This window comes from Aythya ferina (genome assembly GCF_964211825.1).
Source record: "Aythya ferina genome assembly, chromosome: 11".
Taxonomy (NCBI): Eukaryota; Metazoa; Chordata; class Aves; order Anseriformes; family Anatidae; genus Aythya; species Aythya ferina.
In genome coordinates this window covers 17,615,674-17,640,547 of record NC_140307.1, presented here as the reverse complement: position 1 = coordinate 17,640,547, position 24,874 = coordinate 17,615,674, and the positions used below count along the sequence as shown (strand labels likewise).

Genomic DNA, 24,874 nt, shown 5'->3' with positions numbered 1-24,874 from the left:
CCTCACCCAACAACTTTTCCATAGTAAATTTAAACAGTTACTGCCAAATCTTTTCTTTTGGTAAATCACCAGACAGAAGTGTTGGACCTTCAAATCTAGCTGACAATATTTGTGTGGACATGGTCTCTAATTGTATGGTGTTTTTTTTTCCTTTCTTGTTTTTCTTCCTCATAATTTACTAAATGTCAAACCACTCATACTCAGTACACTGATGATTCCTTAGGCATTCTTTATTCTCAGAAGCATGTCGTTTTTTTTTTTTGGTTTTTTTTTTTTTTTTCTGTTCAAAGACTTTCCTAAACACTATTCTTCTAGAAACCACCAAACCTCAAAGCACTAATGACAACTTTCTTAGAATAACGTGCTTGAACAAAGTCATATTGTTAACAGATGCGTGTTAAGCACAATGTATCATTCTGCAGTCAAGGAAAGTTCACTAGCCCTCTGTTTTGCAGGGAGATTTTCTAGCTAGTCAGAGAAAAAGCCTGACAAAATCGCATAAAGTCTTCAACCTGTGCTGTACAATCCCTAATCAAGTCCAGTCGTAAGTATTCTTTGCTAGCTGGATAGAGAGCTTGCCAGACTTTCTAACAATTAAAGTTCAGAAAAGGTGAAATATTTCCCAAGGAAGAATGTTTTCTTCTAAAAGAGAACTCTGCCTAGGTTTCCTCCTCCCCACCTCCCTCCCTTTTAAATAGGGCAATGGGGCCCCAAGACCCTAGGGGTAATGCAACACAGCAACAATAAAAAAACAAAGCTTTAATTTTAACAAAATTGATTAAAAATAAAATGGAAGTATCAGTCAAGTTGATGCATTGAAAGGCATAATTATTTTGTCTGAGAAATCTATTGCTTTTTTGACCATTTAACTCGTCACTGTCTAAATTTTTCCTTTCTACAGTCTATCATTATCAGTTCAAGATCCACTTCATCAATGAAATCCAAGGCAAGCAGATAGAACCAACTTTTAGCATCTCTCTGACAGGAACAAAGGAGGATGCTAAAAATCTGCCCATCACACTGTGAGTATTGATATTACATGTCACTGTAGAAGTGAAATACAAGGTGCCAATTTACCATATTACTTGGATAATCAAGCTGTGAATGATCTGGTTTAGTACTGTTAGTTGGAGATGAACTGGAAATCACCCTCTCTTCATCCATACCCCTTAAAAAACACAATTTTAAAAAACACAATTTTTGATTTACAAAATATGCATGAATATGGTATAAGATCTCTATGAAACAAACCCTGTGATATTGGAAGTTTCTTATAATGCTATAATCCACTTATGTTCAGTTGATCCCTTGGCTAACACAGGGTAGTAATCAGTTAAAACATAAATAGGCCACTGTAATTAAGATAAAGAATTTTGGATATTTCTCACAATGGAGACATTATCTGCATTAACAAATGAACAGGCAACAGTGTGGGCCAGCCTTTGCTCTAGCAGACACAAGGTATAAAAAAGTACTATTGTGGAATACATTTTGTCTTGCCACTGGTGCTTCACCCCTTGTCCAAGCTTCTCTTACTTTGTCTTTTTATTCTTTTAGCAAGTTGCCAGATTTCACCACTAGAGGAAGAGTATGCTAGAGACAGTAATGTTACTCCTGGGGAAGAGAGAGGAAAGAGTTCTTTCTTTGATTTCAAAGAGAATAGATTTTTTTTTTTAATCCATAATATCAATAATCATTGAGATAGCATTATTCTTTTTTGTTTACTGCAGTGTTGAAGGAATTAATGGGAATAAAACCTACTCTTTTCTCATCACACTGGACACTGATATTGGTGAACTAATAATGATCAAATTCAAATGGGAAGGAACTGCAGTTTGGGAAAATATCTGGGACACAGTTCAAACCATAATACCATGGAGAAAAGGCACCCGCCGACCAGGACTTATAGTGAAGACAATACGAGTGAAAGCAGGGGAAACACAGCAGAAGTAAGTGTAATGAAAACATCATTTTTCATTCTGTAATAAAGCAGACATTTGGCAATCAAGCTATCCTTTTTATACAATCATCTGAGCCCCCAGACTCAAACCTATTAGGAGTTTTTCCACACACCACCTCTGACATTTTCTTTTTTTATTATTATTATTTTTTTTAATTTTATTGTCTCAGATTACACTGCATTATTTTAAGCGACTTATAAGAATTTATAATAAAAAAAATTAATAGTGGAAAACATTACGAATTTAAACTGAATTTAAGGCATGAAACCTTGGGTGACAATTTTATTTATTCTTAGGAACAGAGGATAGAGGAGTTAGCAAACAGATACAAGGAAGAACTCAAGTTCTGCACTGCAATTTTTCTACACAATTGTTAATGATATTTGATCATCATATCCTATCCATAAATTGCTATCTCACTCCAGAAGGACATGAAATTTCAAAGAAACAAGATACAACAGAAGATAAATATTGATTTCAACACTGAGGCCATGCAAATTCAAATTCCTACTTGCAAAGTATGACAAATCTCAGTTATTTGCCTTTCAATATATACTTTTTTTAATATTCTGAAGGCAAAGTAAACTGGTAGTTTCCTGCCCTGCCCCAGTTGCTTTGGAACTGTATCCACAAATTTGAGTGTGGTAGTGCTCTCTACATACTGCAGTGCTATTAACACTTTTGAAACTGCTTTTTCAGAGACATTTCAGTCAGAAGACAGAATAATAAAATTAATAATGATTCCCACTGCTTTAATCATTTGAGAATTTTTAACAGCATTTTAATTAAGGTGTATGAGAAAACTACATCTTACCTTGTAAGTCTGGCTCAGCCTCAGATGGTGGCCTTTCCCTGGTGCAGTGCCTTTCTTACCAGCACCAGTCAGAACTACTGCAGACTTTCTGTGGAACAGTACTTATTGGCAAAGCTGCATCTCCTTGATGCTGACAAAAAAGACAAATTAGACAGTTTAAAGAGATTTTTATAAGATAATCCATGTGTGTTGGGGTGGGAGGAAGGGCAGTAGAGGGATCATATTTTCTTAGTCTTTTTCCTCTCTGTAAATGTATTTTGTAGGTATTTTCCTCCTCCTAACTCAGTACTTTGCATGTCTCTGCCATAAAAAGTAATTGTTTCTCTAACATCTCTTGCTGTTTTTAAAGTGATGATCCCAAATCAGTACCAACATAGCTGCCAAATGAAATTAAACATACTACACAGTACAAATTAGAGAGCTGTGTGAAAACAGATTTTTTGCCTTGATAAAAGTATGAAACCCTTTCACAGCTTATGTCAGATATACTCACTTTTTTAACCAAGAAACTCCACTCCAATAGTACTGTGTCTAACATAGAACAAGCCAATTACTACTGATGTACCACTTAAGAAATTCTGGAAAAAGGTTAATTAATATGGGGAGTTCAGGCAGTATCTTCAGGAACCTAATGCTATTTAGAAGCTTTTTTGCCATAAGCAGAGGCAGGAGTTTTTGTCAAGATTTTAATGGGCATTGCTTAAACAATGTTTTCTTTCTGTGCAATCTGGGATGTCATGTGAAAGCAAACAAAGGATAAAGACAGTAAAAGTCAAAGTATTTAGAGAGCACACTTTTATACATATAGTATCCCTAGAAAATAATATTATACTTACATTCTGCATTTTCTTTCTAGAATGACATTTTGTTCTCAAAGTATTGAAAACGTTCACCTTTATCCAGCCCAAGAGAAAACATTTGTGAGATGTGAAGATCGCTTTCGGAGACAAGAAAAGTGAGCAAGAACAAAAAGAAACTACTTACCAAAACATACTCAAAACACCACACATCTAGTAAGATATTTTAAAAACACACAGCTATGTAAAGCATAAATTTAAATACCCTGATAGTTTCAGGGATGATGAAGAAAACGCAAAAACGTAGACGTTGTGATAGAGTAACTGAAATGCACTTTGTTCATCTGCTAGACTACTCTCAGTGATCGATGAGCAATTTCATTAACAGCAACTGTTAACTTTAAATTCTTTAAAACTTTGTAAGAATGCCTACTCGTTAGAAGTACAAAGGTTACTATTTGAAAGAAACATCTTTGAAAAAAGGAGTTTTAATTTCCAATTAAATGCTTTGAAACATTAATAGTGACTACTATCAATTAAATCTTTCCTAAATTATTTCTGGAAAAGGAGAAGTTAAGTAATAGTAAACATACTCCCGAGTAGATAACATTATCAAAGATTTTGAACTTCTAACTTTATAACCTTCATAAACTAGAAAACATCTCAACGCATAGAAAGCTTGAGCTATCCATTATAACTTGATGACAAGCAAAATAACTATAACACCTAGAAAAGATGTCCTATTGGAAAATGCTTTGCTGTTTAACCATTTTAGAGTACTAATTAAAATTACTAGTAATTTAATGATGCTTAGTGTACTACACACAATTGTAGCACAACTAAGTTTTTAACTTTTGAATTAAAATCATATTGTTCATGTAATGCCTGAGATTTTTAGATTTTAAATCACTGTATAGCAGATTTTAGCATGATTTGGAACTGTATTAATAAATTATAATGGTCAAAACTTTATCAAATATCTTCAGTGTATGTACATTTAAAAAAATCAAATATACAAAATTCCATTGTTTCCTATGTCAGAATATAACTACATAAAGAAACACTATCATCTCAGATTACTCATGCTTTATACTTCATACAATAGCATTAATAAATATGTACATCAAAGTATTTCATTTGTCACTTTATAATGGTAAGCACAAGATTAATTAAAATTATGTTTATGACTATTCTGAATGTAATTTATTTTAAATATTCTCTAAGTAGGAAAAAAATGTAAAATAGCCACAAGACCTGGAACAAAGCATATTTTCCATACCAAGATACGTAGGAAAATACACCTTACCAGGATTAAAATGATTGATTTGAAAAGGATGACAAATGGGAGAGTTGATCTGAACTGGCAATCCTGCAAGCATGAACCATCATCAGATGGTGAATGCAGGCAACTTTGCCAGTCATCTAGAATACTAAACTTCCAACTTTTAAATGCCATTTTCAATGGCTAGCTTCTATTTAAATAAACAGGAATACCGAAAACAGAAACAGAACGACTGATTAAATACAATGTAAACTGAAGCATACTTTACACACGATAAGGGCTGTGCTTCCAGAGGTGTAAACTTCAGAGGCTGCTTTGATATTAGAAAATGGACACCTGAATAGCATCTTGACTATGAGAAATCCTTCTAGATTTATGTACAAATTCCATGTAAAGAAAATCTTTAGATCTTCAAAGCAAGCTTTGTGCTTTCACAGATTTTGCTCAAAAAAGTGCTTCATTAACACCAACATATTTCAGCTATGTCAAAAATAGAATTTTTAAGCAAGGAATTCTGTGCTTTGTTATACTCCAATTATCTAATAATAGCTTTGCTAGAGATTTGTTTTGTTCCTTAACGTAAACACAGAACATATTACAGTCACTTTATTCAAAATCATAGTAAAATAAACCAGAAAGTCAAATTATTGAAGAGGAATATTTCAGTACAAGTATTCCTGAACCAGCTATGTAAGCATTAGACTTGTTTTTAGATGGTTATAGCTACTATGAAGAACAAAATAAAAAATAATTTAAAAAACAAACAAACAAACAAAAAAACACCGCCAACAAGAAACAAACCAAAATCAGCCTTGGACAGAGTTAATTGCTAGAGACCCAGTGACAGCACTTTGAGGTGAATGAAGTTAAGATGGACTCTGTTCTGAAGACAATAAAAAAAGCAAATTTCAGTGTGGTCACTTCCATGCGCAGCTGAAGGCAATTTGATTTTCCAAGAGCAGAGCAGTAAAGCACAACGAAAAATAAGATGGGGGTGTGTTGGGGGCATGGTATGAAGTGTGTCCAGATACCTCAAATTATGCCTCTCCTTAGATCTTTTGCAGAATTCAATTTTCTGGGGAAAAACATTTCTCTAGTTCAACTGCAACATGCCAGTATAATCCTCAGATAACACACTTTAAAAACTCCTCTAAAGTAAAACAAAAATTAAGAGAATATTCAATATTTAAACTCTTGCTGATACAAATAATTTTATTCTGAAGTCTTTAGTTGTTTTTTTTTTTTTTTTTTTTTTTTTTTAAATTGTATGTCCAAATAAATCCTGCCCCAAAGTTTTTGATAACCATTACACTAATTTCTAATATAAAATTGACATTAAGCCTATGTTGCAGCATACTTATAGTCTTACATATCCAGAACATATTATCAAGGTCATACCTCTGATTCCAAGTGGTTACAGTGGTGTCTCACTTTGTGCTCACTGGAATTACCCTGTATCACTCCAGAAACTGAACTGAGACCCTGAAAGCCATCAGAGGCCTATCTCTGTCAGCACAAGCACAGCTTAGAACAACAAAGAATGCTGTGCTTTTAGTCACCTCCGTGTAATAACCAGCATCCAATATTCTGAAGTAAATCTGTGTGTTGTTTTTTTTTGTTTGTTTTGTTTTGTTTTTTTTCCCCCTGAAAGCAATACTGGAACATTTAATTAAAAGGCAAACTATTTCACTGACTTGTAGTCTTCACAGTTCAAATAAAGTTTCATTGTTTAAGAGGAGTTTGTGATGTGCTTCTCACATTCATACAATTCTGACTATACGTGCTTCGACAACAAACAGAGATGTTTCATGAATAAAACATTAAGAAATATGATTAAGTGAATAGTTATAACTAGGAACTATTAGGTCAAATATTAAACAACTACTTATGTTCTCATTGGTTTCCCCAAACACATTTAAAGAAATACACATATTTTTTGTTCTACATGGACAGGCATTATTTGTATCCCTCTGGCTTGAAATCCAAGGTAGAACTTTAAATACAACCACAATCAAATCTATTGGGTATATATGATACTGATATACAGAAGGGATTTGCTCCAAGTGATTCTTTTAATACCTTTTGCCCTAACATTGCTATTTAGCTAAAAGGGGAAACACTTCTATTAAAAAGTCATGGGGAAAACAAGTACTGTAAGGAAGGAACTCCGAATATGCTTTGATTAAATCAAAGCATATGCTGCCCAGTTCGGGAAACAGATGTCTAAGCAGGCTATTCTTAACAAACAGCTGTAAGAATGAAAGACTGCTTTTAAAATCCAAATTCTGTCAGCTCATCTTATCACTTAAATCAATGATACAATACAAAAGAAAAAACACAGACCCAGCTTGGCAGTTTTAAAACACCTTGCAGATTTGATCCTTCAAATAGTCTGAATTGTGTGTTCAAAACACTGTAGGTATGTCAGTTGGGATATTCAACTCCAAAAATAAAGTTATTTCACAAAGTATCATTCACTAGCTATGGTGACAGGCTTGAATACCCCAACAGTCATGTGTTCCCATTTAAAGATGAGAATAAAGCTTTATTTCTGTGATAATAGAAGTAATTTAAAGACATTCTAAGGGCTTCTCCTTAAAAGGTTTACACAAGAATATTTACTTTCGCATTTAACTTTATGATTTGTAAACAGAGATGCACTTTGGAATTACACAAGTAGCACAATGACTTCTCATTGCAACTGCCCCTTTACAGTGAAAGACAAAAAAATAGAATCTGTATATTCCTTTTTGCTTTCAGGGTTCAAAAAGTAAATGGATCTTCAGAAGATGATTTCATCAAGTCTATTTATTAATGCATTTCAAGTTTCAAAAAACCTTACATATCTTTGCACAATACTTTTTTTTTTTTTTTGCAATTTTAGTAAAAATTTCCAAAGTGAACAAAAAAGATACTGTATAAAACACAGTGGACATGAAATTGACAGTAGTATTCCATTGCCTTGAACTTTTTTTTGATTTACCACATCTTGACTTGCAGTGGAGAGTTCAGTGCACATTTCTCTTTTCAGAAAACATTTAACTTAGACTCAAAATAAAATAGGGCAGCACTTCTCTGCCAAAACCCTACCACAGGATAACATTACAGGCAAAAAATTTACATGTTAAAGTCTACCACGCTCAAGAAGTTACTAAGAACTCTTGCTGAAGAAAAGTCACCATTTTAGAAATGCAAACCCACTTCCAATCTTTGCACAGTCTTAAAACAAATGTATTTAAAATGATTTAAAAGCAACTACATACATTTCTAACTAGTTAAGATCATTTAGAATTATTTATATAGTCTATTGGACTGGGGTTTCATGTACAAAATTTGTCTCTAAACCATGTACAAAAAGCTGTATTTTGAAAAAGTCACCACATACTGTACAAGTTTACAAGGAAGAGATCCCATTATATTCAGTAATATTTTTGGCCTTGCTGGCTTGCGTCACATTATGAGAATGATTGTGTAAACCTTATACTCTTAAGAAACAAAACAAAAACAAAAAAAACAAACAAAGGAAGCCTGTCCAACCCTTAGTAAATTTTCTCCTAAGCAAAGCCAGGAAAATTATAGCCATTTGCGCCTCTAATTAGCTGGGTGCTTTTGGAAAACAAGCAATAAATATATCATGAGCTTAAACATTTTGTTTGTAATGCCCCCTTTCATCTCCTGCATAGCAGTAAGCACCTTAAGACATCTTTTGTTTTCACTTTTTAAAAAAAGCCAATTATTTTACATTCGTGATAAGAACTTTGGAATGGGACATTGTGCTGTTGAACTTCACTACTGTTATAAAACATTTCTGAGAAAGTTGGTAGTCCTAACTACAATTTAAACTCTGCCACAATAGTTGGGCAAATCACTACTTTAGTGGTTATCAGTCAACAGTATCATGCTGAAAAGTTATCCAAATATCTGATAAATTAAAAAAGAAAATAAACTACAGCTTTTCTTTCTTTCCACATCCCTTGGAATCATGAACTTAATTATCATACTGCAAGAATAGCTGAAGATCCCAAATGAACTGGTTGCAAATTTTAAAACAAGTTGAATAACAGGCAGAATTTTCTACTAAAGCATGGAAATATTACATCTAACTATTCATTATTTAACTGAATAATCAGACAAATTAAAAACATTTATGCTGAGCTACAAGAAATCATTTATATAAAACAATTTTGAAACATTCTGGCATTAGCAAAATTTGCACACCTGCTATATATCTCTAAAAGATCATTCAATCTTGTATGCTATCACTTAGCAGCTGTTTGATAAAAGATGAAATGAGTGCTTGAAACAACTTCGATCATGATAAAAAGTTTGATTCAAAATTGCTGTGTAAAGCATCACAGGATCCTTGACCATTACACACATCATCCTCTGTTATCCTGAGTATGTCAATTAAACAGTAATTTCTTCATTAATAGCGGAAAAGTTTTATAATACAAAGAAACATCCATATTGCAATTCTCTTGTTTACAATTGCACACAAGTACGGGTGTACGTAAGAAATACATGTCTGCATATAACAATGTATATACATTGGCAAGTAATGTCTCCAATGTTGAGGTGGTCTAGCTTCCTAGCCTTGTCTGGCAGTTGAAAAATATATATTTTTTTTCGATTCTTGAATAGAAGTTTTACTACAGCCATATTTGCCTGCAAGTGAAGAAAATGCAGCAATGAAGAGCACAGAAGGGGGAAAGAACCATGATGCTCTAGGACTTTGTGCCACTAAATTAAAAGTATGCAAGAAAAACACTTTTCTTCTTTTTGAGCTGGAAGATTCACTCATCAAAAATTAACCATTTCCACTTGCTTTGAGGGCATATCATGCCTTTTCTTCAATTTCTCAGAGTTTGACTGGGGACAATGACTTATATTAGGTTTTTCTTTGGAGTGAGTTTTCCCATTGTAGGCACTAGGAAGAACCAAGGCAAAAAGCTGCAGTCAATGTCTCATATGTCCCATCTGATAACTCTCTCGGGGCCTTTGCCGCTGTGGTGGCTGAGTGGTTTGTGGTGGTCTCCTCCTTTTTAAAGTGCCTGTTTCAAAGAAAGGCACGTTATTAAAACAAATACAAAGGAAGAAACGATCTCCAAAAAAGTTGCCCTGGCCACAGAGGTTAGATATAGCCACTTTTCTGAAAAGCTTCAGATTTAGACCTGCAAGGTTTTAAATATATGATCAAACGCATGGAATATTTACAGAATGCATTCTGTTATCTCAATAGTAGTTCCTTCAACAGTAAAATTCTTACAAAAGGTAGCATGAAATAAGAAATCCAAGGAACTCAGAGTGAGAAAACCTTTTCAATGCTTTCTTTTGAAATGTATTATAAGAAAATAAGGTAAGAGTTACATTTTTATGAATTCATGCCAGGAGAACAATTCCATTTCGAGTTTCATAGTGCCGGGCAATGAAGTGTAGGTTGGGACACCAGAAATTTCCCCTTCAGAATAAAACAGTTGTGTTGATAAAACATTTCTCTGCTTACCTGGAAGTGGTTTATGAGGAGGCAACTTTGGATTACTGCTTGGAGTATGAACACTGCATATCTTAATGAAACCAGCCATTAACATGATCAGGGCAATTCCCATAAGCAATACTGCCCACCAATGAGCCTAAAAACATTTAAAAAATGGTTTTTTGTATGAAGGAAAGGCATGCATGCACATGAGACATGAGTCATTAAATATGGCTCTCCTTTGCCTTTAAAAAGTCATCAAAAAGCACCGAAACATCACCTAAAAAAGCCTTACATTTTAAAGAAAAGAAGTCGTCAAAGTCCTTACACACCAAAAAAACACCTTAAGATTCATTCTATTATCAGAAGAGTATCTCTCAGAACATACTTGCACTACGGTAGAGCTATATAAGCCTAAAACAATAGTTTATATACCATTGACCTGGCAGCTATATGTTTCTTTATAGCTCCTCCACCCAATCCATTACTAGAAAAATGAACTATCAGAAATGCTAGAGGTCAATACACTCAGTTCCTTAAAACAACGCAGAATATTCAAATATGAAGAGTTAAAATGTGAAAATACAATGAGTTAAAAAATATGAACATCAACACAAAAACATTGTGGTTTGAATAGATGTATTAAGATAAAATATCTACTCAAGACACTTGTTTTCATTCCTTCCATCTGTTAAACAATTTGCTGCACTCAAGGTGCTTACAGAAAATACCACTGAAAACAAGGACTGTTTATACTCTGAAGAATGCTGAAGTACTGCACATATATAGTAATACTTATCAGCTGTGAACACTGATTAGCAAGAACATTTTATATTAGACTGGTAAGACAAAAATACTTACCACAATCCATTCTGCAATATTTTCATATAGCTCTGGATTAAATATCGCTTTCTTTAATCTAGCTAGAGGGCCATCAGCATCTACTAGCCGACATCTCATAAACACATCGCAGTAGCCTTTGAAATCATTACAAGGAGATCCAGGTTGCAAAGTAATGGTTTTACGACCAAAATGTTTCTCCCACCGGTTAGAACCTGTACTTGCACAAGTACTCGGGTCCACTGCAAAGTGAATACAAATCAGATTAGTTCAAAACATTTAAAAACATATGTGCATGAATACCGTAGTGTTCAATTGTTCAAAATATTTACTTCTGAAAAATTTCAAGTTATTCTGTAAAACAAAATAGATTATTTCCTACAAAATACAAAGCAATGTCTACCTGAAAATAAGTATGAACCAAAACAGTAGTATGATCTCAGCCTAACGAGAACTATAAAAAAAAATCCTGTCAGAAAATTCCTCAGATACCTACTGCTATATTCATACTTATACAATCCAGACAAATCTTACTTTTTCTCATGCAGCAGACATGACACAGTTCTCTATCATCCTTGCCATCTGAACTAGCACACGTACATTCCTCCAAGCCATACTTCTCACAGATAGAGCCAGCACATTGCTGTTTGAGACAAAAGCAAGAGAACACAAGAAATCAATTTCACTGTTAAGCAAACTGACATTAGGAAAGATATTAATTTTTAATAGCCAAAAGCATAATTGCAGAGATGCTAAAAAAAAAAAAAAAAAAAAAAAAAAACCAGCTTGAATTTCTTCTGAAGTTTTTATAACAAAAAATGATTATAGCTATCCAATTTCAATGCTTAGGCTTACTTGAGAATTTTTAAAGGTGGTTTAACTTTTTTTTTTCTTTAACACTATCTTCTTTCAGGGTGCTCTGCAAAAGCTTCATAGCACTGGAATGCACTGCAGTTCACATTCAAACATGATTACTCAAAACCGTGATTCATAAAACAAATCAAGAGCATGTCTTCAAAAATACTTTCCCACAGAAAATAAGAATAAAAAATTTATGGCAGGAAATATTGTGTATTCAATTGCTGTGGGATGACTCTTCAAATAAACTCAAATTAAAAAATCAGTTTATTTACAAACTTGTTTCAAAATCAAGTAACTCTATACAGCCAATTCCTCTATCTTCACAATGACTCTTAAATTTTTAATAGATTTTTAGCTAATTATTTCATTTAAAAGTGAACTTTGAAAAATGAAGAGTTAGAGCAACAGTAGCTACAGTTCTTTAAAAGGATGACTTCTGCTTGTTTCTCCTTTCAAGTAAGCGTAGATCAACTTACAAAATATTTCCCATCTATTTTTAATAGTAACTGCCATGGACTGTATAACCCAGGAAACTAATGGCAGTTCACAGTAATTCCATATCCCTGCACGTGTGTTACATGCACATAGCAGGGAGGGAAGAACTGCTTGACAGTAGCTGCTGCTTAATATTTGTTGTACTTTCACAGTTATCTTGACGGAAATCTATAAATAAAACATTCCTATTAAAAGAAGATTTTTCTTACATTGTTCTCCATTAAATATTGAAACCATATCACTGCAAGGCACAATGTTTAGTGCCTTGCAATAAACAACTGCAGTTACATATAATTGTAAACAAACAAACAAAAACATACCCCATTTAGGCAAACTTGTGTACGTCTGTTGCAATCCGTGAAATTTGGTTTGGGCTCAGAGGCTGGACAGAGAGCACTTACACCATTACACATTCCTTCTCTCGCACAGTCAGAATCATTTCGACACTTATCAGTCTTTAGTTTGAAAGTGCAGTGTGCAGTACAGCAGGGACCTTGACTAGGGCTAGAAACAAACAAAATATGAATATAAAGACAAAGTGAACTTTTATGAAGAAATATTCATCTTGAAACCTTCTCAGAGTAATTTATGATTTGTGCCAAGTAAAAGGTAAATTGAAAAATATTTTTCTGCCCTTGAGGTTTCTGCGCAGAATACCAACTTCTCAGTTCATGGCAGTAATCAAACTGTTTGCAACATATAAGAAAAACAGTACAAATGCATCTTAATTTAAGATATACAGAAAATGACAGCATCTCAAATCTTGTGTATACAAAATGTTAAATTAGCAAGTTAACAAAATTAGTTCAGGAATAACTGATGAGTTTGACAGTATCAGTTTCATTACAATCAATAAGCCAAGATTTAGTTGTCACTGATGTAACAATCACAATTTTTTTTTCCTACTTTCTGCAGAAATACCACTTACACTGTTTAAATAAATGAGAAAAGGTAAGGAGACAGGTCAGAAGAGCTTATATCAGAAATCAGAGGTAGCTTACAAAGATTTTGTGAAGGAAAGACTTTTTGAAGAAGCCACATAGCTTAGGTTTCCCCAAAACTTTTTGGCACTGACATGAAGGTATGTGAGGGTCTTGTAGCAAGGCCTACCAGCGTATCATCCTACTCTACCTGATGCAACCATAGGAAAACCATTTCTTTCTGAAGTTATATTCAAGTACGTGTCATTACAAGTGGCACAAGAGTGAGGGTTATAACATATATATAACTACTTGACTAAAGCAAAGCCTCCTGGGTTCTCATTTCATATTATTCTATAACTCAACACCACTCACAATGCACTTACTGGCCTTCACTGGACATTGGAAGATCGTGCAGACTTTCTGGAGGTCATGATCTCTATTTTAAAACTATGGTATGCCATAAAAATCACTCATTTCACACAGAAAAGACTTCAAGATACACAACACTACTACAATAGCTACTATCATTTTCCTAAAATATATATTTTGACATGCAATTTATGTGACCCATTCATACATCTGGATTTTATTTCAGAAGTCTTTGGAAACATCTTTGAACCACAAAGTTTTCTACCTCAAATAAAACTGGAAAAAGGAAATTCAAAAAAAAAAAAAAAAAAAAAAAAGGATGCAGCAACTAATATTTAAGACTGTTTCAGCAGGGCTTAAAGCTAGACTATAGTCAGCTGAACACAAGATTTTTAGAAGACAGAAAAGGTGGCAGCAACACCTGGTGCACTCAGAAGCAGTCAGCTCCTCACTCACCCTATGTGCAATATAAAAGAAAATCTTTCAAACCAATGATAAATCAATGTAAGGCTTTCCTCCCTCCCCAGGAGAAATGACAAGAATTGGCAAGGTGAAAAAAAGGCATACAAAATTATTGTGACCACAAATTGTCCTTCTACCACATCTACAGCATCAAATACGTTTTCATAGCAGATGCAACTTCTGCTTCCACTCATGGGACGACAAAGGTAATATTTTAAGGCAGGAAAGATTAATTAGAACACAACTCTGCATGTTGTATTAAAAACTTGAGCTGTTTTAGACTTCAGTTGTAACTTTCTCTTCATCTTTGGCTAACCAGATGTTATATTTTGTGTCTGTCTCTGGAGGGGAAGAAAAGCTCATGGGTGAAAAAATCCACCTAAGTTTTTAGATGAGGTAAAAACTTAACATCTGTGTTAAGTTATGTAACCAAAAGATAGTAGTTGACCTGTACTTCACCTTCACCATAGCATCAATGTCTTATAATCTTTAAAAGTTGCTCTTATAAATCAGTGTGTAGAACATTGCAAAGATACTACGTGACTTAAAAACATAATTTCATCTATAGAACAAGCATAAAAAGAGAAAAACATTTGGTCATGTGTAGCCTTAAATCATCTTCCAGTTAGGCAACATTGTAGAAATGGTACTAGGAAGGATCCAACTTCAGATTATCCTTCCATTTATTATTTGAGCAATTAACGTTTTCTTGAACCTGTCTTAAAAACAACATCCTAGTCATTTTTTTCTGAACCATGCAGCTTTTGCAAAGACTTTTGTGCAACACATTTCAGACAAAGATGACCAAGTTTCAACACACATGTCTGTGCTGAGTATTAGGATATAATAGCATAGATACAACTCAGCATCATGTAAGTTTATAAAAACACTAGCAAACAGTCATTTGACTACCAAGGGAAAGCAAGTTACAATTAGCACCAAGAACTGTATACCATACAGCTGATCAACTTCTCACTCGCTTGATGAGATATTTTAAATAAAAGTACTACAACAGAAATGTACAATACCTGCAGGATTTGCCTGGTTTTAACTTGCATTTCTTATCTTCTGATTGGTTTGCATCATAACAGCATTCATCTTTACACTGGTCGCTGTATCCACAATCACACTGTTCTCCTTGTTCCACCAGTCCATTACCACAGATTGGCTGACCAGACTCTGAAAAATGCCAGTACATTTTGTATAAAGCAGTACAAAGAATATGAAAATAAGAAAATACTGACTTGCAACAGCACCCAACTAGGTAATACTGAAAATATCTGCTCAAGCTGAACTTTGTGCAGACTACAACTCAAGTAAGTCAACTTGCACTGCTTGTTCAACACCCAGTTTAGTCATTCCTACAGTTCATACAATTTAAGCTTCTGAGTAAAAGGTTTCTGCTGATAACAATGGGAGTTTCTTGCGTAGATAGGAAGCCCAGAGTGATAATAGGATGAGGCTGAAAGGCACTTCTGGAGGTTGTATAGTCCAATTTTCACTCAGAGACGGGTCAACTACAGCAGATTGCCCAGGGCTTAGTCTAGATGTGTTTTGAGCATCTCCACGGATGAACAGGTTCCACAGCCTTCTGGGCAACCTGCTCCAGTGTTCAACCACGCTCCCAGTAAAAAGAAAAGAAAGCAAACATACGCAAAAACCCAAGCCATCACATATAAATAGGACTTCCTGTGTTTTAATTTGTGCCTCTTTCCTCTTGTCCTTTCATTGGATACTACTGAGCAGAGTCTGGATCGGTTTTCTTTACTCCCTCCCACCAGGAATTTATACAGCTAGACACAAGCCACCCCATTCCCTGCCTTCTCTTCTCCAGCCTGAAATCTCAGCTCTCTCGGTGTCTTCTCACGTCATATGCTACAACCCCTTAATCATATTTGTGGTCCTTTGCTGGACTTGCTCCAGTACATCCATGTGTTTCCTGTACATTGGAGCTCAGAACTTGACACAAAACTACAGATCTCAAACTCAATTCTTTATTTACAGAATCCTTCAGTAATTTAAAAAAAATAGATTTCTAATTAAGCATATTATTAACAACTTTGCTGTTCTGCTTTCAGGGTGGCTAAATACATACCAACAAAGCAATTATTTCTCTTTTTCTCAAGAACTTGGCTGATATTTCGAATACTACAGATAGAGAACTTGTTGTTGTTAAGTTTGTCCCCAGATGTAGCTCTTGCATACATGATAAAATTTCCATTTTCTTTCTGTCCCAAGTTCTTGGATTCTCCTGGAGTGCACTCCATTCCAGAATCATGCTGCAAAATTAAAAAAAATATTTATATAGCAACATCTTCTCCAATTTCTTGCTTTTTCTACATGTGAACAAGGTACTTGATTTGCTAACTTTACGAAACTTTAATTCTCACTGTCTTAATCATAGAACACCATCCTATACCTTAAATCTTTTCAGATCATAAAAAGGAAACAGAAAAAGGTTTTACTGACAATAGCAACAAGCATATATTTTTTCAAGTTTTAGCTTATTTGAATTCTTGGGAATATATACCCCATATGCACGTCCCAGAATGAAAACAGACTTGAAAAAAAACTTGATATAAGAATGGCTTTATAGTCAGAAAAGAGTGCACTACTACGAGGAAGAAAAACTGGAGGAGTCAACTGAAACAGCAGTCCTTTTTGCTTGCTTTCAGGAAGGGGCAAAGAGAACTTTAGATTAGGGAAGAAATTGGTTTCTGTCCTCCAGTGACAAGCCTAATATTCAGTATGACGTACTGCAAGCTAGCATACTAGCCATTAGACTGAAAAATAAATTGCGCAGAGGACCTCTGATGAAGTTCTGATGTATCCAACTTTCCAGAAATGTAACCTATGTCTCTAAAAGTAGTAGGTAAATGTTAAAACTAAAAAGATACTTGTGAGACCTGTGTAACTTACAGTTTGGTAGAACCAAATGTGTACTTTCCTATATTTCCTGCAATGAAATGGTTCTTTTAATTTCACTGTAAATTGCATCTTACAAACTAATCCAAAAGACGTTTCACTCAGTAGGACTAACTTTTTCAGTTTCACATGCTAGTATTTTCAATTGTACTTGGAAAGCTTGTTCCTATTGTTCCCTCTCAAAGCGGCTGTATTAGGGATGTTCTCAAGGTACATGAAGTAAGGATACATATGCAAGCACCAGTTTCTGAACAACTCATTATTTCTGTTGTATCTTGATACCATTTTACTTCCAAGAGTAGAAAGCCTATATACTTAAGTTAAAAACAAAAAAACAGCCTCCTACCCCCCCAACAAAAAAGCCCTCCACTTTGTTCTCAAGTCCAGCAAAATCACAAAAGCCTTTTGGTTTTGGTTTGTCACAAACAAATCATATCCCTAAATGAGGGGAGAATTTTAATGCCACTCTAGGTATCTTAATCCCCTTCATTTATTTTTTGTAATCCTGTAAGTAAAAGTAATTGAACAAAAAAGGGCAGTTCCATCTTTTCTCATTGAATAAAGTGTCATTTTAATCAATTTTGCATTGATTCTTCCTCCACTCTAGCATAAACCAAAATACATTTAAAAGATGTGTGCAACCCTAGTCTTCAATAAAAAAAAAAAAAACACATGAAATTTTCAGGGAATAATAATACAGTTTATTTATAAGACATTGAACTAGTAGAAGTAAACAATTCACGTTTTCCTTACTTACATGTATAAATAGCAAAAACTCCATTCACAAATCATACCAACCATGCATTTCAAAATTATTGAAAATAACAGATCAATAGTAATACTCACAGGTGAGCCAAAGTTATGTCCAACCTCATGAGCAAAAGTGATGTGAGAAACCTTGGGAGGAACATGAGAGCCATAGTTCTGAACAGTGATTATTCCAGTGTTCAAAGATTTCTTCTTACCATCGGAATACAGTTTGCTCTTTTCACATATTCCCCCAGAGCTCCCTGCATTTAGACCAAAGCATAACAGTCACTTAAACACTGTGTACTTTTCATCTATCAGTTAAAACAAGAAACAACTCACTACCGCATTGGATCCTTACAGACCAGGGCTCCTTTTGGGTAATTAATACTAACCCAACTTTGAAAGTAGATTAAGTTTATCCACACTATTGCTCTCAGCACTGAATGAATACATTCACACAAGAAATCAGCTATTTTAGAATAGCTATTAAAACAGACCTATTTTGGGCTTTCACTGCACGCAGAAGCCTTGATTTTATCGTACCCACAGCACTGGACTAGCAGGGTGCAATGCCCAATACAGGTGTTCTCAGTCTACATACCAATTGGATTTCACTGAGTAAAAAAAACAAAACAAAAAAAAAAAAAAAAAAAAAAAAAAAAACCAACCAAACAAACAAACAAACAACAAACCCACGAACAGTACAATCACAGAAAATGATCTATCACAGCAAGAACAGTTATAAAAAATGCCTAAGATTAGCTATTTAGCCTTGTCAGCAGAAGTGACTCATTCTTCCACCATACAATTTAAAGCTGAAAATGGTTTTGATGTGTGGGTTATCCAGATCCTTATTTAGAAGGTCAATAATCAAGTACATCACACTTACTGTTTGAAAAAGTTGTGAAATTATGACTTTAATTTCACCAAAATTTTTTGTAACTGAGGTTTGTACTAAGCCACTAAGAACATCCTAAAATTCAGCTATTCTACTACTGCCAGAACTGGTGTCAAAAAAAACAAACAAACAAACAAACAAACAAAAAAAAAAACACTCTATAAAGGCCTTTCCTTATTTTCTGGAGTAAAATTTTATTTTAATGAAATATCCCATTTAACCTTTGTCAGTATGTGCATTAAGGATGCAAATAAATCAAAGCAATTTCACTTTTGCCAGTCAAATTCCTTTTTTGGAAAGAGGGTTTATGGAGAAATTCACTCCAATTCATTCTGTGTACTAGGCTAGACATCACAGGCTCAGTTTCTTATTTACATGGGTCACCTGTGTATTAAATGTATGCTTCCTATGATTTTTCCACAGTCACTAAAATTAGTTCACACAAGTCATCTTAATATACCTACTCCACTCCAAATATTCTACTAACACTTGAGCATTTTACTCTCCTAAAATGAAAGGCAGACTGTTTCCCCACATATCTCCAGTGCTCTTTAGCTGATGTGCTTCAGGGGAAAATACAGAAGTAGATAAAGGGAGGTTATAATTTATATCTAAATTTCATGAAAGGCTTAATTTTTTTTTCCACAAACTCTGTTTAGACTTTTAACTCTGTTGAAGCTCTTCATAATGTTCTCATAGAAGTATCAAGGCTCATGCAGTCTCAGAGTTCTCTTATTTCTTCCATCAAGTGACTGCCATGTAATCAAGGATTAAGCTGTAGAATGAATTTAGACTGATCATTTCGAATTTGATTTTGATTTCTGTGAAGTTTCCACAACTTTGAATTCATGCTGAATCATAATTATTTACTTGAATTTAAAGATTAACAATTATTAAATATACCGTTTCATAAAACTAATACATCCATGACAAACATTTCAAGATCCTGCACACATGGAAACCATTACTTGGTCTAGTTTTTATTCATTTTTTTTATTTATTTTTACAACATAACTCAAAATACACAACTAGATTGAAACTAATGAGAAGCAGTTCAAGAACAGTTACACAGTTGTTCTGGTATCTCCCAGAACAAAATCTCACCGGTTTTACTTCTGTATAAAAACAAAGCAAATAGCTTCCAACACGACCTAGAAAAACTAAGGATTCTGCAGTGTTATTCTACCACAAAATGCAAGCTACATAGTTTTGAGCTCTGTTTGTATATAGCAGAAATACTTCTTTCTCTTCTGTTAATTTACTCATACCTGTCATAAATAAAAAGCCATCCAATATCACCTTTGTCCATGAAAAGAAATATGCCTTTCCTTATTGTTGAGATACTACTCATCAGAAAGACAGCACAACTAATTGAAGTGAGATATGATACTCTATTCCTATTACAACAAAAATCAAAGAACATCCAGACAAAATTGTGAGAAGTCAGCTAGAGACTGGCTTCAGCTGTGAGACTTTGTCTACTTGCTGTCAACTTAAAGGACAGTTTCTACTTTTCTTCTTTGTATGTACCTACAATACTTTCTTAATGTCATAGTGCTGAAGGTTTGGATATAGTTACCTGAAGGGGCTCCAACCCAAGCCAGACCAAGGACTCCATCATCAAAATCACGGTCTGTAAACACATAGGCCAAGCAATAATCATCATGATTCTGTTCTGAGTTCAGTTCCAGAAACTTTTCCACACCAATGTTAGGAAATCGGAAGGGATTTGAAGAGTCCTTCTCATCTATAGTTGTATTAATCTAAAAGTAAATTAAAACAAACTGTTACAAGTGATTCATTTTCACTGGACTTGTAAATGCCAGCTAAGGTGCGTGCTATTGTCAATACCTTATTATGTTAATAGTTAAAGATGTTGCTAAAGATTTACAGGCCATGACATATTACAACCCCAGTATTTCAAAAAACGTGTTCTAAAAATAAAGAATTGCACTTGTGCAATATATCCTCACTCCTTTAATCACTCTTTTTTTCCTTATCGTCAGCATTCATAGGTTTATATTTATCCTCTTAAATCATCGCTTTTAGAAGGAAGTTTTACCTAAATAACAGTTACCTATTTTAAAGTCCTTGGAGAGCAATACAGTATTTGCTGGAGCCAGTGCTAGTGAAACCTAAGTTGATTCTTGTAAGAGTTGACTACAACTTAATAACAACATAGCATGCCTTTGACAATACAGACTAAAGCCAAATCAAGTAAAGGGGGTAAGGAACCATTTGCAAAAGAGACAGTCATGCTACATACTTACTATCAGTAAATAGTAATGCTAAACAGCCCTGGAAACACAATAGGTCTTTTGAACAAATAGCACTTCCAAGCAAAAAGGTGAAGCTACAAGCATTGCCAGCACAACTTACTCTTATTCGTTTCACCATAAAGCTGATGTTACGGATTCCTGAGAAATCTGTTGACTGGTAAATTGTGTCAATTGCTTTAACATGGCTGGATATCTGTCAAAAACAAAAAAAAGTACCCACAGTTCAAAGATCTATGCACTATGCCCAACTAATCTTAAATAACAACTGCACAGTCTATACTTTTACATAAAAAATATTGTGCCATAGAACTCTAACAGGCCTTCTTAAGCAAATGCTAATGGCAAGTACTGGAAATAAATCACTTCATAACCCTAGTATTTACATTGCTAACATGCCAGGTAAAAGTAAAATCTTTTGCAGTCAAGTTAACTTTCTTTTACATATTTATATTAACTAGAAATTCAGATACCTATTTGCGATACTCATTCAATATAGTACTGCAATTAAAATTTTATTTGAAGCTTTGTATTAAAAAATACTTTTTAGAGCATTATTATTTCATTTCTGTTAGAAAATAAGTGTGAAAAAAAAATCATTTACCTTTTCCAAGAGCATAAAAATGCTAACTCACTGAACTCCTGATTTTGGAAGGTGACTTCAGAGCTTTGGAAAATGTTTCTCAACTGAACTGTATACATATAGTGCAATGAACAAACAGTGTAAATCAGATTTGTTAGCATGCTAAATGTGCTACTTATATTTTCAGTCACAAATGGTCAGCAACAAATGTTTTCCAGGTAACAGTATGCTGACAAATGAAAAGAGCACGTTCCTGCTCTAAGGAACCTGCTTTGGCAGGGGAGTTAGACCCAATGATCTTTTGAGGTCCCTTCCAACCCCTTCAATTTTGTGATTCTGTGAAAAGCATCTGCCTTAAGTTACTGCTGCTTTTCTGACCTTCCACTATAGCAGACTCTAGAGGTATGGAAAACTCTGTGTTATGAACTCACAGTAATTTGTGTCAGAATTTCAAATGGAAGACTACAGGGGTGTTAACAGAAAGGCTGGGTAGGTTGTTAAACAGAACAAAAGTCTTCAGGAAGCACGTGTCTGAGTAAGAACTGAGAGGAGAAAAACCAAACAAGTCTTACTCAGAAGTGTTCAACAAACTACAGCCATGATTATTAGCTAAAGGAAGCATAAATGCCCAGGACTTTTTTAATGGTGTATCACATCCTTTTAGTGAAATAGGAAAAGCTGTTTCAATAATGCCAGGTTCATTGTAACAAATGGAGCAATGCATTCTAAGCTAAATAAACAATAATATACCCAATTGAATTAAATCTGTCAGAAATGAAGTAAAAGCAGATTATTTAAATAGAGGGCTTGGAAATACCTGTGCAATTACTGCTTCCCTTGTTCCATAATGCTTATAGAAGAGATGATCAGTCTGAATATACAGCTGACAAGTGTTTTTTTCAGCCTGAGTGGCACGCTTTTTTCTTAAAAGCTGTGGACCATTGCTGTTAGGTTCTTCAAAAGGCTTCTATATATACACAAGAAACAAATATATTAGTTTTACATGTCTACATACTGAACTAGATTATCTAAAAATAGCAATAGATTTTTCTAAACACACTCAAATAATATAAAGAGATTCTCATTATTTTTTTAGACCTATAAAGTTTCATGAAATTTGAATTAAACTAAGTCTATTATAGCCAGTCTTCAAGTATGCCATCTATTTTTAATGATACCTCAGCCAAACCTTTCGCACATTTCATGTTTTTATTACAAAAAGCAATCAACGTGAAATAGATTTTTTCATCCATGCAATCTTTGGAATTTTTCTTCCTCATAATCCTTTTCAAAAATGAACAGCTTGTAGGTTAAAAAACAGTGCTGTGGAATTTAAATGCATCCTCTCTAACACAGGTTACTTCATCCTGTGATTACCTCAGTCAGCTACCTCAGCAAACAGGGATACTTAAGCACTTCAGCATAGAACAAAAGGTACGCCAAACATTAAGTTAAAATAATGCTCACTATTTACAGCAGTATCTGCTAATAGTTTTGCACTATGACATTCATTGGTTGATAGCGCACACACTCTTCATAAAATTTTTGGGGAAAGTTTGTTATCAGTACCAACAATGAGCTGAATAATACTGTGGATAATCTCTGAAGTTACAACATAAATATGGTAAGCTACTGATGCTATTTTATTGGCTGTAGTGTGTCTTTTTGTTGGCATATACTTAACACCACAAAATGATGCCAAAAGTTCATAACAGACCTAAAACTAAGATGAACTCAATTTGGAAAGTGCTGAAAAATATCTGATGTCATGACAAGTGGTGCAACCCTGAAGACAAAAAAAAAAAGGCAGGAATCTGAACAGCTAAGCAAATCCCTACCATAGACCACTTACCTCCTCTCAGAGGCAATTTGTAGTATGCCCTTCCATCTTTCAACATTTCTAGTAAGACCCTCACACTCATATTGGCTTCATTTACCAGAAAGCACTCAGATATTACACGAGTGTCACGCTAACAGATCGTGAAAATCTGACAGTTACTGCTTTTCAAGGACCAATATATTACTTAAATACCAAGGGAACTTGAAACTCTTCCTTCTCCACTGCAATAAAATATATTCCTTATCTCAAGCTTACTTAAAAATTCATCTGAAGTTCTGTCTAAAAATTTGAGACCATGTAGGATTCATCAAGACTATGAGCTAGCGTATCTATGCTGTAGAAGCAATGAAAAAAAAATAAAAAAAATATTTTAAGAAATAACTAGCAATAATTTAGGTTATTGTCTCTCACAAAGTAGAGGGATGAATGACCAAAAGTGAAAAAGAAAACATACAAGAAACAGGCAGTTATTACACTAATTTCTAATCAACAAAATGCATTATAGCTTGGTTTTATACCTCTGTTGTTGGTTCTTCTATACCAGTCATCTGGTACTTCTGCATTCTTTCAAATACCGAATGATCTGCACAACCTCCTTGTGGTCCATATTTATGAGGATATTCTAAAAAGAGGAAAGCCAGGCTGAGGTTTTAAATTCAAATGTGTAAACGTCAATTCTGTATTAAAAATAGCTTTATCTCTGCAGCTTTCTCAGTTTGTGTCCAATACTGCTCATGTAGTTTTTGAAGGCAGCATTCTCAGATTCAAGCAGCTGTCTTTCCACTCACCATTTCTACTAAGATACATTCTTAGTTTAACATGCCAAAATTGCAATGACTGCTTCTTAAAGTTGTTTTCTTACAACTAGCAAAAGAAATTAGGAAGTGAGCAACATATAATGTAAGAAGGAGAGTTGTTATCTAGGCATCTTTACAGATTATCTTGAACTAATAGCAACATTAAAAAAAACTGAACTCCCAGTGACAATTTGAGATCAATTACATCAAAGACAACTTGGATAAGAGATAGCTTGGATGTTTGTTAAACTAAAACTACAAAATCTTGCAAACATTCTTATAGAATTCTATTATTTCAATTAATTCATCTTTCACAATTTTTTGTGTTGTTAGTGGCATGTTAACTGCCAATGCATTAGAACTGAAATTCCAATGATCCTTGGTTTCAAACTCACCTCTACTACTCTCAAACTCTTATCAGTTTGTTAACCATTTTGTTGACAAGGTGAATGCATGATATCCATTTTGGAAAGTAAATGGCAGAGGTTTCCATTTTGGAAAGTAAACAACAGTAACAGAGAAGACTGT

At 34.2% G+C, this 24,874-nt stretch overlaps 2 protein-coding genes across 2 annotated transcripts in view; one reads left to right on the top strand and one right to left on the bottom strand.

The window, feature by feature from the left end:
- The window catches only part of LIPC (lipase C, hepatic type), a 55,649-nt gene extending 46,523 nt beyond the window's left edge, over nucleotides 1-9,126 (top strand). The window contains exons 7-9 of the mRNA XM_084532893.1: nucleotides 902-1,022; nucleotides 1,731-1,949; nucleotides 3,632-9,126. Coding sequence (XP_084389019.1) covers nucleotides 902-1,022; nucleotides 1,731-1,949; nucleotides 3,632-3,734 — 443 coding nt within the window. The 3' untranslated portion in view covers nucleotides 3,735-9,126. The remainder of the gene's footprint in view (nucleotides 1-901; nucleotides 1,023-1,730; nucleotides 1,950-3,631) is intronic.
- The window catches only part of ADAM10 (ADAM metallopeptidase domain 10), a 48,486-nt gene continuing 31,256 nt past the window's right edge, over nucleotides 7,645-24,874 (bottom strand). The window contains exons 5-16 of the mRNA XM_084532889.1: nucleotides 24,068-24,171; nucleotides 22,527-22,676; nucleotides 21,230-21,322; nucleotides 20,430-20,613; nucleotides 18,049-18,212; nucleotides 16,373-16,556; nucleotides 15,306-15,456; nucleotides 12,844-13,027; nucleotides 11,702-11,810; nucleotides 11,189-11,409; nucleotides 10,358-10,484; nucleotides 7,645-9,905 (exon numbers count right to left, since the gene is read on the bottom strand). Coding sequence (XP_084389015.1) covers nucleotides 9,811-9,905; nucleotides 10,358-10,484; nucleotides 11,189-11,409; nucleotides 11,702-11,810; nucleotides 12,844-13,027; nucleotides 15,306-15,456; nucleotides 16,373-16,556; nucleotides 18,049-18,212; nucleotides 20,430-20,613; nucleotides 21,230-21,322; nucleotides 22,527-22,676; nucleotides 24,068-24,171 — 1,766 coding nt within the window. The 3' untranslated portion in view covers nucleotides 7,645-9,810. The remainder of the gene's footprint in view (nucleotides 9,906-10,357; nucleotides 10,485-11,188; nucleotides 11,410-11,701; nucleotides 11,811-12,843; nucleotides 13,028-15,305; nucleotides 15,457-16,372; nucleotides 16,557-18,048; nucleotides 18,213-20,429; nucleotides 20,614-21,229; nucleotides 21,323-22,526; nucleotides 22,677-24,067; nucleotides 24,172-24,874) is intronic.